Source organism: Simochromis diagramma, unplaced genomic scaffold (assembly GCF_900408965.1).
Source record: "Simochromis diagramma unplaced genomic scaffold, fSimDia1.1 OVJJ01000421.1, whole genome shotgun sequence".
Taxonomy (NCBI): domain Eukaryota; kingdom Metazoa; phylum Chordata; class Actinopteri; order Cichliformes; family Cichlidae; genus Simochromis; species Simochromis diagramma.
The window spans coordinates 528,684-542,413 of record NW_024387250.1 but is presented as its reverse complement, the minus strand read 5'-3'; the positions used below and the strand labels follow the sequence as shown (position 1 = coordinate 542,413).

Here is a 13,730-nt window from a genome sequence, read left to right as displayed (position 1 = left end):
TCAGGGCAAAGACCTGCAGGGCACGAGGTCATCATGTCAGTCGCTGTGCCACTTTGTTTTCCCACGTGTGCTTTTTTTTTTTAAGGTAGCAGCTTTCTTGGTCAGTGATCCAATTGTTCTCCGGATGGAGAATCCCCACACAGACTAGCATCACCGAAAAAATGTTAAAACTACTCCTAAACAAATTTAGGATACAAAATCAAAACCCTGTCAATGTCCTGATCTGAAAAAATAGAATCTTACTCTTCCAGGAAACAAAAGAAGTCAAAACGCTTCACTTTTTCTTATGTACTTGCATAGCACTTACAAAGAGAAATGACAGATCTTAAGAATGTGCACATACTGTACGCGCACACCCACCTGCCCACACACATCCACTCTCGCATACACACACACACATATGCGCACACACACGGTTCATTCACACAAAACAGTGACATGACTCACTGCTGAGGAGGAGGGATACTGCCTGTGTTTTGGTTCTTGTGGTTGTTTAAGATATGAACACTTTTTTCTTTTTTTTTTGCTTAGAGGGATAAAAAAGACTCAATAACACAGAACTTAGGCAAAGATAATGTTACAGACGAAAGCATTTAAGCTGACGGAACAATAGTGACAATGCAAACAGATTGAGGACCCTGACCACAAAGCAGGCAGATTAAAAGAGTTGAGAGAAGGGAGGCAGAATGAGCTACAGGGCGATGCATGGACATATGGACATATAGATAAGTGGGGGACAGAAAACAGATTGAGGTAAGTTTCACGGTCCCCTTGCTGCCCATTTGATTCAAAGCAAGGCTATTCTATCCTACAATCATGTGTGATCTCGGGAAATGGCCTTCAATTACAGCAAAGCCTCCAAATTACAGCGTGCAGCAAATTCATCAGGACACTTGACCCCCCGTCCAATCATGTCTTACAGATTATATTTTACATTTTTTGAATTGATGCACAAGATTAAAAAAAAAAACAACCCAAAAATAAACATAGTTTTGTTATTCACAAGAGAGACATCCACTGTGTCCTAACTCTCCAATTTTGGCGTGCTCTACTAGGATCAAAAAAATAATACACAGCAGATCAGTAGCCTAAACAAGCACAGATGTTAAAACAGGCTCTACATGATCGTAACACCAGTGACAGTAAAAGGAAAAGAAACAGAAAACAAAGAATCCACAAATCTGGACAATAAATTAAAGCGTTCCCCAAAGGAAACTTTGTTTTTGTTGATGTTTTTTTAAGGGATGACCAGAAAGCTCTCCTGCAGTTTATTCTCAAAAGATTGAAGTGTGGCAGAGCGTAAGAGGAATGCAAGGAGAGATGAAAGAGAAACACCCCTGTGAGTCGGAATGATATGCCAAGGCTTTGAGGCGTTTGTTGGTACAGTATAAAGAGTCAGTCTAGTTATTCGCCAATTCTGAAGCAAACTTCAAAAAATTCGCACTTCTACAACATAGGAGAGGCAGCTTTTTTTTTTACGCCCAAAAAATTCGAACCTTGAGGGTTCGATCGTTACACGATTTGTCATCAGTCGAAGCAGTTAGATGAGAAATCCTAGCCTGCCTGCTTCAGAGCCGATTAATGACTGCTCTGCCTGTGTGTGTGTTGGAGTGTGTGCAGTCTGGGGAGGCTGGAGGCAGGTCGGTGCTGCCTGTCCTTCAGCGCACACATGGGGATGACAATGAAGAAACAAAAGTCCTCTGCCATGAGGTGAGGGTGATCTTAAATCATGCACTTTCATGCTGCTACTGAAACACAGGCCATCCCGCGTTAGCGTTTGTGTCGTTGTGCGTGCTTCAGCGTGCTGAATACATGAACGTTTCCATTTTTTCCCAAAGCACTCATATTTATATATACAAGCATGGAGCCATTTTCAACATTCAAAGGCAGTCAACACCATGTCTGACAGACAACTTTAGAGCCACTTTATGCCTTGGTACCCTCGGATAGTTTTTTTTTATACCTCGCAGATGCAACGTTGCTTTGGAGGGCTCAAGCCGAATCGGGTTAGCAGGTGGATGGCACGCATGGGAATATGTTATGGTGGCCATGGAGCTACAGTGGCTGATCTTTTCAGGGCCAGTGAAAAGGGAAATGAGGCAGAGGTAATAAAGTTTATGTGAAGCAACCAAAATGCTCTGTGGGTTTATGATTTGCGCTGGCGTGTGTGCATATTCATTCATAGGCAGGTATTTTCATTGCGGTGGTGGTGAGAGAGGAAAAAAAAAAAGTCTTGCTCTCTTGTTTCTTGACCAATCAACAATCCCCATCAGTTGTCATGACAACTAGCACCTCACTTTTGCCCATCTCCTCCAGTGCGGTCGCCAGAGAGACCAAGTCTGCGTCACCTTGGTGACATGCTTCCCATAAGTCCAGCAGAACACCTGTGGGGCTGGGCTTTGTGGCAAAGTAGTTCAAATACCTGGATGAAGGAAAGAAGGCGCAAGTCGTGAGAAGAAAAAGGAGAGAGCAAAAATAGTCCTTCATCACTGATTATCTTTTTCTTTTTTCTTTTTTTGGTCATTACTGGATGTTGCACATACTGGAGGAAAAACCTCTGACACTCCAATACTGATACCCAGCTAAGCATCATATTTCAAAGGCATGGTTAGATAATTAGCAAGATGGATTCTTGTAACATTATATAACACGCATGACTGAATCATATTTTTTAACTTAATATTCAAGCCCAGCTTTTGAGATTCTAATCAGTATGGGCAGATATAACATGACTTTTCATAGTCGTCTGTCTAAATTTAATTCACTTAAACCCAATTCTAAACTGACCTCTGAGGCCTCTTTAAATCATCTCATATCAGACAGTGATGAACACTGCAGCTCCTACAGTCGTTTCAGAACGCAACTCAAGTAACAAACGTGCTTTATCTGACCTGTCAAAGCCCAGACTGCGAGCCAGTAGCCTCCAGTCACATCCTCGAGCGCTGGGTGCATCCAAACTGGCGCAGATTTTCTGGCGGATGGAGTCAGGCAAGCGAAAGGCATAAGGTCCCACTTGAGAGGAAGGTAGGCACGTTCCTCCTGAGGGGAGGGGCGAGTGCGGAGGTAAAGTCTGGAAGAGCAGAGGCGTCGAGAAGCACTGAGACCAACCTTTGTATTGATTGGAGTAACTGTGCAGCTGCATTGCAGCGTTATCTGTGTGTGCGCGTGTGTGCGCAAGCATTTTCTCAGACGTCACCATTACCTCCTGGATGTCAGTGTGCAGCTGGAATATCTGTCCCTCCCCTTCCACCTGCCGGACGCAGATCTTACAGGTGAGCTGCGACACAGCCAGGCTGCCTCTCTCCAGGCTGAAGGTGCAATGCAGGGGTCTCTGACTGCCACTCCAAATGTGATAAAACGGTATCTCCTGTCACACAGACAAAAGTGGTAAACAGGAAAAGCCAGGAAAAAAAAGGCTCTCTACCACTGTGATTAAAGCGACCTCTTTCCGAGCAGCACAATCTGGGATCATCTAGAATGCAGTTTCCATTAAAGGTCTGTGCAGTATGCTTTATTTTGATAGTGGGTGTTTCCACCAACTGGGTCTCTGTGCGTTGGAGGATAATTTATTTCTAAATCGCACTGTCCATAAATTAGAAGCACTATCAGATTTTCTGTTTGTTTATTCAGAAACGGTTCAGACTGCAATCTTCCTGCGAAAAGAATGCAGGAGAGACTTTGAGTGTTTACAGCAGTCAAGTATGCTATAACATTTGTAAAATAGCCCTCTTATTGAAATGAAGCAAGATTACTGTTTTAGCTTGTGTAGTACTGCTCATTATGACAAATTAAAGGAAAAGCCTGAGCCTGAGCACCCCAGTGAGTTGATATGGTTGTTTTGTTTAGCTGTGGGAGGCATTTTGCTGGTATAATTTTGCAGGCTACTGCACAGTATAAAGTTGGCATGAGCGATCAGCTTCATCCTTAAATGAAACCTTTCTATCCTGGTGGGAGTGGTCGGTCTGTGGATGACAATGTCCCCATCCTTATGGCATGAAAATGATTTAAATTATATGCCATGGTCATCACTATCATCAGAGCTCAAGCCAACTGAACACCTATGGGAGATTTTGGACTGAGGTTTTAGACAGCTCTCGCCGCCACCATGATTAAAACCCTAAATGAGGGAATATCTTTTTAAAAAATGCTGTTTAATCACTTCAGTAGACTGCCAGAGACTTTTTAGAGCCAGTGCTCAGCTGCCCTGCAATTTAAAAAGACACCTTAATTTGTCACTGGTCTGTATCAGCTTTTTTAAAGCTTCTGTGTTCTGTTCTCTTCTATTCACGTGCCACCAGACTGGACTGATGGAAGAAACAAGTCATTTCACAAAGAACATGAGTGTGGTGATGTTTCACACTTAAAACCACAATCATGAAATGTCAAAAACAGTTTAGGTCTGTGACATCAAAAACCTAAATGCTGCAAATCTGCAATGCCTAATGATGTTGATGTGATAAGGTTATTTAGAAATCTGGTGAATATCAGTTGGACTTCAGGCATACATATAATGCATATTATGTATATATATATATATATATATATATATATATATATATATATCTATATATATATATATATATATATATATATATATATATATATATATATATATATATATATATATATATATATATATCTATAACGAGTCTGCTGCATTATGTCACCTGGTACTTGGCCAGAAGTTTGCTTCTCCAGTAAGTGTGGGGAATGTCATGGATGGACAGTCGCAGATTGTGGTAGCTATCTTTGAAGAGCAGCGGCTTGGGATCTTCCAGCAAAACTCCACCCAGACTCCTCTCCAAATCCAGCACCTCCTGCACAGAAAGCCATAGAAGACGGGCTTAGGGCTTTATTTATTTGGTTTTAGCGCGGGCTCATCCCCTCGCATTGCAAGATCATGCTTTCAAAAGATGCCTAATTAAAATGTGTCCAAATGGAAATGCTCTGAGCTAACAGTTTAAAAGCTGTTTGAACTTTTCCAGCCAGAAATCATGCAGCGGGATGCCAATATACTGCACACAGCGCACTTGTGTTTACTATCCTGGCTGGTCTGAGAGAGGAAAAATATTTTTCCACTGAATCGAACACTCGCTTTGTGTTTGGTATAGTTTTTGTATTTTGCTCTACTATTTTGAGCCGTTGCTTCCTGCGGGACATGAAAACTCAATGTATTGCACCAAATTTAATTTGGAGAAATGAGATGGATCTGCAGAGTTGAAAGGGGATGGTACTCCTCTATCGCCCAGAACCACTATGGAAATAAGTTATATTAACTTTTAATGTTTTTATTCCGTGACATGCTTCAATATAAAAAACCTTGTCTATGTTATTTTCTATTTATAGTTCATTTAATTTTATTTCTTGCTATGCTTTTTGGTTTTGCATGTCCAAGTCTTATGCAGGATCTTTTGTGTTACATTATTTTTTGCTTCGCATGTCTTCAGAGTCATGTTATATCTCTCTTTAGTGACATAATCAACTCAAACAAGGCTATTTTTCAGCTTATCTGATGAGTATTTATTTATTTTTAAGTTTACACACCTTTGGAAGTCCCACTGTATATGTGTATGGGTACCATGTTTTGCTAAGGAAATAAAAAACGTGGAATAAATAAGACCTAATTAATTTTGGAATGTTTTCAAGTATAGGAAAATGCTTCGGGAGTGCAGAAAGACAAATGAATAGAAAGCAGCAACAGAAACAGGAAATTGCAGGCAAGCAACGGGGTGAACGGCTTAAAGTGCACGTGAGGAGACAGTAATATAAACCCACACAGATGCATAAACATGAGAGCAGCACCTTGAGTGCATGTGGGGTGTCATGGATACAGTAGATCCGGAGGCTGTAATCCAGGGAGAGGCATGGTGCGCGGGGGGCGAAGAGAGCCAGCTGCAGGCGCTTGCAGGCAGGCTGTGGAGGGCACGACTGGCCCACAAGGCCGTATGTTCCTAGCTGCTCCATGAGAACGTGACAGCACTCCTCCTCCAGCTGCAGGTAGCATGGGGACGACAAAGTCTCCTCCCCTACAGTCAGCACCTCCTGAACAGGGATAAAAGGAGCAATCAGTGACACGAAAAAGAGCAAAAAAAAGGGAAGGCATTCATCATTTGATACCAGCGTGAGGCTCTCTCACCTCCCATGCTCCTTGATGCGTTTGCGTTTTCAGTGTGAGAGTCCAGTCAGGTGTTGGCGTGTCTAGTTGGGCACAGTGTGGCAAAGTAAGGACAACGGGGCGATTCAGCAGCATACCAGATGGACCACAGCTCACCACAGGACTGAGTACAGTCTGACTGCCCTCAGAGGGTAACCTGCAGATATCACACACATGCACACGCTTCATTTTTAAAAGAAAATGACAGATATGTTTGGATCATCCTAACTTAAATCAAACACCAGGAACTACCCGCCGTGGTGAACCCTTACGAATAAGGGAGCAGCTGAAAGTAGCTTCTTCAATTTTAAGTTAAAGGCTGGGACAAGTTGTTGATATTTTTATCCTCAGAAGTGGAAACGAGTCTTGCAACGGAAAGTTTTCTGATTGAGGTGAGACTAAGGTCTATTCTGCCTTCTATGTGTGAAACAGATAAGAGAAATAAAGAATGAAAGAACTGAGGGGCACTCACGTTGTTTTGTCCCACTTGTTGATGATGAGGTACATTTCATAGAACTTCCCCTGGGGGATTGTGCCAGGGGGGACCAGCAAACTTACACCTAAAAAAGAGAAGGGGGTCATGACTTATCTTGTCTTCAATGCATCTAAAGGTGTCTTCAGTTAACACTAGCTACAAATCAGCTTTGTACCTGTATTGGGAATAGTGAGGCGTCCTCCTAGATTTCCAAGCGTGGCGCTTGTACTCAACCCAGCCTCTCTGGATAGCGTGTGGGTGTGATACTCTCGCTCTCTGCCCACGGTACCCACCGACTTTAAGCTGAGGATCTCTCCGTCACCTGAGCTTATGTCATTGGGAAGCTCCAGGGAAGAAAGCGTGGAGGAGTTATACACCTTGATTTTCAGGCTGGGCAGGGGGTCCAGCAACGGAGAGGTGGTCATGGGGATTTTGTGGGGGCTGTCGTTGACCCCTTGTTGGAGGGAGAAGAGCGGCCCGCGGAAAGCCCCCGCTGTGGCTGTCAGATCTGGAGGAGCTGAGGGATGTAGAGGGTGAGGGTTATCTGTGGGTACGGGAGAAGAGAGGAGCTTATCACTAGAAATGACACGAGCAGGGCTGAGGGAGCCGAAAGTGACGCCAGAGGAATGGATTAATGTTGCTAATTAATATTTGATGGCAAGAGCAAGAGAAAGGACACCATGACGAATGTTTAAAATGTAAAAAATGTAACGCAGTAAAGAATGGAGAGCTGACTGAGAGGAGATAATGGTATAAGAGAATTAATTTATGGGATGATATAAATAGCAACGCGATGATAAAAATGAGCAGGGACAGTGTTTCTATGAAAATAAGAAAAACACGAGAATAGCTGTGGGGAAAAAAGAAATAATGCAAAAAATAATTGAGTGCAAATACCTGCCGACTCACGCGAGTGTGCATGCGTGTGCAAACTCACCCTGTCTGGGAGGTTTGTAGTTGCCAGGGTGGAACGCGGTGGTGAGAGCTGATGAAGAATCGGTGATGTCTCCGTGGAGATGTCGGCATCTGCGGCGGTATGCGAGCACTCCCACGCACAGTGCCATTATTACGCTCAGCGGCAGGGCCACGAGAACCGTGTAGACTGCTACACCCATACCTGGAGCCAGGGCTGAAAGAGGGACAGAAAGCCAAGACATCATCAAGAGACTCAGATGAAAACACACATTTACATCTGCAAGGGAAAACCATGAGGGAAGGAAGCATAATGTATGGCATATCATCTGATTTACTACATGCTGTAGAGTAAGCAGAATAAATTAGTCATGGAAGTCTAAGTTAGTGCTGAAAGCATTTGCTGATTAATTCATTAGTTCATCATCAGACTAAAAACAGAGTCCTGAACATAAAAAATATATTAAAAAAAAATCAGTTTTTTTCTTATATAGCTGTAAATCCAATTTGTTTGGGGGTCAATGTATTGAGTGGGGAAAAAATAACTTTCCTAGAACTCAGGAAATGACCTCTAATTAGTAATTAGTAACATCTGTTATTAATAATAAAAAAAAAATCAGATTTATCTGTGTTAAAATAAATCAATTTGTGTTTTCAGCCTTTTTAGATCAGGGCTGGCATAGCTGCTCACTTTTTTAGGTACGGCTGTTCAACTGTTCTTTAATGCAAATATTTAATCAGCCAATCACATGGCAGCCACTCATTGCATTTAAGGCCTGTGGACATGGTGAAGATGACCTGGTGAAGTTCAAACTGAGCCTCAGAATGGGGAAAAAAGGTGATTTAAGTGACTTTGAATGTGGTATTGTTGTTGACGGCAGAGGTCAGAGGAGAAGGGTCAGGCTGCTTTGAGCTGATAGGAAGGCAACGCTACTCAAGTATCCACTTATTTCAACCAAAATTTGCAGAAGAGCATCTCTGAACAACACGATGAACCTTGAAGCAGATGAGCTACAGCAACAGAAAACCACACTGATACCACTCCAACAAATAACTGAGGTTACAATTCACACAGGCTCACCAACCTTGGGCAATAGAAGACTGAAAAAACATTGCCTAGTCTGATGAGTCTCAGCATGGATCCATGCTGCCTGCATCAGTGGTTTACACTGCTGATGGTGGTGTAATGGTGAGGAGATTTTCTTGGGACACTTTTGGGGCCCTTAGTAACAACTGAGTATTTTTTAAACACTACAGCCAACTTGAGTATTGTTGCTGACCATGTCTATCTCTCTGTGACCACAATATATATCTCAATATTGAACAGATCCAGTATAGCTCCTTTGGGATGTGGAGGAACGGGAGATTCACATCATGGATGTGCAGCCAATCTTGTTTAATCTATGCAACGAAGAATTAAAGCAGTTCTGAAGGCAGAAACGTGTCTAAACTGTTATTAGTAAGGTGTACCTACTAAAGTGGCTGTTAATGAGTTTAGCTAGTTCGTTTCATTTCTCTTTAAAAACAGCACTGGCACAAATAGCAGACCGACTCAACGCTCTAGTTGCTGCACTTGAATGACCTCCCCAGCATGATTATGATGTAACAGATGGGGCACAAAATACTCAGCCCGCATACCACATGGGCTAAAGTCCTAAGCAGCAGAGGCTTGAGCGCTACTACCCGACAGGACCCCTACTGCATGCTATTGCATTTACCCGCTCCCCCTCCCCGTCTATCTCAATTTGCACCGTCAAATCAATTGCCCCCAACCCCTAAAAACCACCTCCTCCCTTAAAAACGGCTCTTAAACATGCTATAAAGCTTCACAGAAAGCTGATTAAAGGGTGTATCGACTAGAGTTACGGTCATTTTAGTGATCACCGTACTATTACAGCTCAACATAAACATGTTGTCCAGGAAACTGAAAGAGATCAATTAATATTGAAAAGCTTCAAAGAGAAAATACTCCACTGATCTGATATATTAAATCACCATACGGGCCATTGTGTGACCAGTAATTGCATTGTCTTTTCAGTGATATGATAAAATTGACTGTTTCTGCAGTCTGAGACTTTAATCCCCTGTTATAGTGTTACTTTCCATAAAAAAGATAACAGTGAGCTGCATGCAGTAAGCAGAGGAAAAGAGAGCCCCGGTATCTGAGCATATGCAGATACTCTGAGTATCATTGGTATCAGGGGAGAAAAAGATGGATTTATTCATACCTAGAAAATCAGGCAGCTTAAGCCTCGTAGCTTTCGCTGAAACTTAGAAATGAATTTTTACACGGAGCAAAGCCCGTGGATTTTCTTGCCCATCTGTTCCACTGGAAGTGCATTAAAAATGATGATGATTATGAGGAATGGGCCCAATAATTCTTGTGGCTTTGGAGTACTTGTGGACACTTTGTTGTTTTTAAAGACATACTTTACGATTGCTTCACTCTGGTCTGCCTGTCACTATGCACCATGTAGTCAGTTTAAATATAGAAATCATCCCTGAAAGGCCCATTAATAAACAGCTCCTCCAGGGGGTGTTTGGCCCTAACTTCACCTGTTCCCCACCGAGCTCCCTCCCACGTCTCCGGCTGGGTGATTGGTTGTGACTGGTCAGCAGGCTCGCCACAGCCAGACCCAAACCAGACACGTGAGGGAGTCGCGCCACAGTAGCAAAGAAGAGAAGACAAGGAGCAAAGTTGGCGGGAGACGAAGAGGAGCAAAAAAAAAAAAAAAAGGAGAGGGAGAAGGAGTAGACGGCCTAGATAGACACACAGGAGGAGAGAGAGCTAGATGAGAGGCAATTTGGCAAAAGGGACAGGAAGAAGTTAGATAAGGTTGTGATTTGTAGAGAGGACAGAGGGATTATAAGTGTGTTGAGGAGGGGAGAGGAGATAAGGATAGCAGTGCTTTAGGAAAGAAGACAACCAAAGACACTACAGAGCAGCGGTTAGAGCTGAAGAGAGGGTGGAGGATAAGAAAGCCGGAGGCAGGCGGGCTGTGGAAGAGGAGAGCTCCCATGCTCACGTGGCGCGATTGAACCGAATCGGACAGCCGTCCACACTTATTACCAGAAACGGAACAATAGCGAATTAGGTGCATTACTAAGGCTGCTCTCCCCTGAGTCCACATCACATTGAGCTGGAGGAATTACCATCACTTCAAATGTAAACTATATCACAGATTAACTGAGAGTCAGACAGAAATCAAGGGCTTTTCTCCTGCGAGCGCTGTGCTTCTACCACACAGCCTATGGATCAAGGAGTCTCAGCTTAGAGGCATGTCATTTTGCTCACTCCATAACAGAGTTGTCATGACGGAGTAGCTCTCGCTAAACCATTCTGGGCAGTATGTGTAATTACACCAGCATTTTGTAATCAGACACTGCTTTTTCTCCCCCCCTTTACGATCACAATAAGCTTCTGTACAAAAGATGAGACGTGCTAGGACTGAGTCAGCTCTGAAACCAATGTTACACTTAGTCAACACACTAGACAAGCGTGGATAACAACACTCATAAGCAGGCTGGACAAGAAGGTGAGGCGTGTCTACGCTGAGCGTGATGCAAGCTGACATAAAAGCACGGACAGACAGGCAACACAAAAAGCTGCACGCATTCAGCCCCACGTGCTAACGCAAGGTGTTAGGAGTCCTAACCTGCGTGAGCAGAGAGACACACGACACACACAACGCAAAAGGCAAGCGGCGTGAAGCGGTGACAGAGCAAAGTCATGGGAAGGTGGACTTACGATGGCTTGTATGTTCAATAGAAATCTTTTTATCTGTTTGAACAGGAGAAAGAAAAAAAAAAACGAAAAAAAAAAACCATAATGTAAAAAATGGGTGGACTGGTTTGTTATGCAAATGAAAGATGCAATAACATAATACAAAGCAGAAACAGGAACGTAAACAATAGCTCAATCTGTGAACATAAAATGCATACTACAGGCAAGAAATGATAAATTCATATTAAACAAACAAACAAACCTCTTCTAGAAATGTGCGAAAATGTGAGATAAATTTCAGCATAACTGTTTATTTGTGGCACGAGGAAAAATGACACGCTGAATGATATCAGTATCATAAGGATGAGGCTGCTTCAGAAAATGAACCAGGACTCTGGCGGTTGTGTGGTACATGACTGACACCAAGTAGACTGAAACCTGAATGTTATCCTCTTCATCCTATGAGGACAAAAAAACCCATCTCCGCTGACGGGAACAATCATTCCTACGATAACACTGGCGTGAATCATCACTAAGTGGTTTGAGGAAATATGGAAACCATCTTTCAGGATTGTGTCGCTGACTAGATCTCAAATCAAATAAGCGTCTCTCCGTGGCATCATCAGAACGCACAAATGGCTTCCCCACATGCTGCCATTTGTCCAATTGCAATTAGAATCTACCAGGATGCGATGAAGATGAGGGTTTGCGGTGTCTCAGAGCATTTGCACATTTACGACTCGGGGTATTTAGCCGATCCTCGGAGGGATTAACAATGCGTGAGCTAAAGAGTGAGCGTCTGATTTCTGATTAAAGCGTGCGAGGGATGCAAAGAGCTCTAATATCATCAGGTGTGTTTGTGACCACGGGATAGTCATACATGATGTGCTGGGAACATGAATAAGTCAGTCAGTAACTTGTAGTTTGCAGACTGACACATTTACAGATTTTCGACAGCACAGTGCTTCTCATCCTCGCTCCCTGTCAGAGCCACTCGAGTGCTCGTTTTTTTTCCCGATGGCCTCCTTAGAACGCCTGGCTACGTGCAGCCGGATCGGACAGCAGCGTATTCCATCTAAAGTGGGTGCTCTGTGGAAGCTTGTTTATGGCAAGACTCGTGTGTGTGTGTGGCTGACACGGTTGACGCTCAGCATTGGTTTGAGTGTGCATATGATCCCCCCTGCGACACACACACCTTCTGCAACCCAGCTGCACGTGCATTTAGAAGGTTTGTCTCTGCATACTTGGGCGTGTTTGCATCTCTGTGTGTGTGTTTTTTAAGCGTGTGCTTGAATGTATTTCTCTCGCCCTGCCTTTCGTGGATGTGCATCTCTAAGATTCTAATGCGCTGTCAGCTGGATTCCTCCCAGCTCATCACGGGCTGCACATTGGGTGTCAGCGCGAGTCTGACTCACTCTCATATGCTCTTCCCTGTGCTAATTTTTCGACTTGGCTGTGTCATGCTCGCTTCCCACTCCACGCACATCTTTCACTTTCCCCCCTCTCTCTCTCTCCATCTGTGGTTCTTTAGATGTGGATCAGTTGCCTGCTCTCCTTGTGAACCTGAATTTTTCCTCCTGAAACATCTGTCTGCGATTTCCCTCTCTTCCCCCCTTTTTTTATATCTCTCACCATGTTGCAGTGGCTCAACGCCTCGGGAATACAGTTTCTTACAAAATAGCTTTGAAATACAATGTCTTATAAAAGTGTGAGCAAAGAAATCGTCGCCTGCGAGATCAATTCAACAACCGCCTGAAGGAGAAATTATGCTGTTAGGGAAATGACCCCTATGGATACATCAATAACACCATCTTCTATCAACTATAAGCATCAGTGAGTGAATTCAACAGATGGTGGTCTCTATTAAAAGGCAGGGGAGAGCATTAGGTTACATTACATACATGAAGAAATACATATACATAAGCCAAATATTTACCCAGCTTTGATGTTTAACATCCAGTTCCAACATATTGGACACTTACTTCTTGCACATAACCCCTCAGTGCAGTTCTTGCTCTCCATCATGCTGCCACTGCAGTGCTTTCCTCCATTTATGGGTGGGGGGGCTTGACACTCTCGGCTGCGCCAGTGGGTGCACTCTGTCCCACAGGCGGACCACTTTGCCCACTCAGTCCATCCTCCATCCACTGGAATGAAAACAGAGATGTGAGTCATTTTACAGTAAGCCAACAGCAAAACAGTTTAATCGCTTCGGGTAAAGGGGAGTTGGGTATGCTGTTATAATGCAGTCTGATGCATATGTAATGGCTCGAAGTGCATAATTTAACAATTTTGCACAAAAAAAAAAAAAAACATTCTGTGCTTTGGAGTTAGGGTGGTCTAGACAGGATGTTATGTGACTGTACAACATTGCACTGTGTTCCCAGTGCAGGCACCTCTTAACAGTGAAGCCACAGCTTTCGCAAGAGAAAACACTCCTCTGTGCTCTTTGGGAAAAGTTATGA

General features: G+C 43.4%; 1 protein-coding gene across 3 annotated transcripts in view; it reads right to left on the bottom strand.

Annotated features, from left to right (window-relative positions):
* Positions 1-13,730, bottom strand: part of unc5b (unc-5 netrin receptor B) — a 53,059-nt gene continuing 39,329 nt past the window's right edge. The window contains exons 7-17 of one of the 3 annotated variants that reach the window (XM_040001523.1): positions 13,248-13,412; positions 11,290-11,322; positions 7,567-7,758; positions 6,805-7,146; positions 6,627-6,714; positions 6,137-6,311; positions 5,803-6,042; positions 4,668-4,817; positions 3,203-3,367; positions 2,892-3,070; positions 1-2,422 (exon numbers count right to left, since the gene is read on the bottom strand). In XM_040001523.1, coding sequence (XP_039857457.1) covers positions 2,257-2,422; positions 2,892-3,070; positions 3,203-3,367; positions 4,668-4,817; positions 5,803-6,042; positions 6,137-6,311; positions 6,627-6,714; positions 6,805-7,146; positions 7,567-7,758; positions 11,290-11,322; positions 13,248-13,412 — 1,895 coding nt within the window. In that variant the 3' untranslated portion in view covers positions 1-2,256. Of the gene's footprint in view, positions 2,423-2,891; positions 3,071-3,202; positions 3,368-4,667; positions 4,818-5,802; positions 6,043-6,136; positions 6,312-6,626; positions 6,715-6,804; positions 7,174-7,566; positions 7,759-11,289; positions 11,323-13,247; positions 13,413-13,730 lie in introns of all 3 variants that reach the window. The other 2 variants (XM_040001522.1, XM_040001525.1) reach the window with 2 other exon arrangements.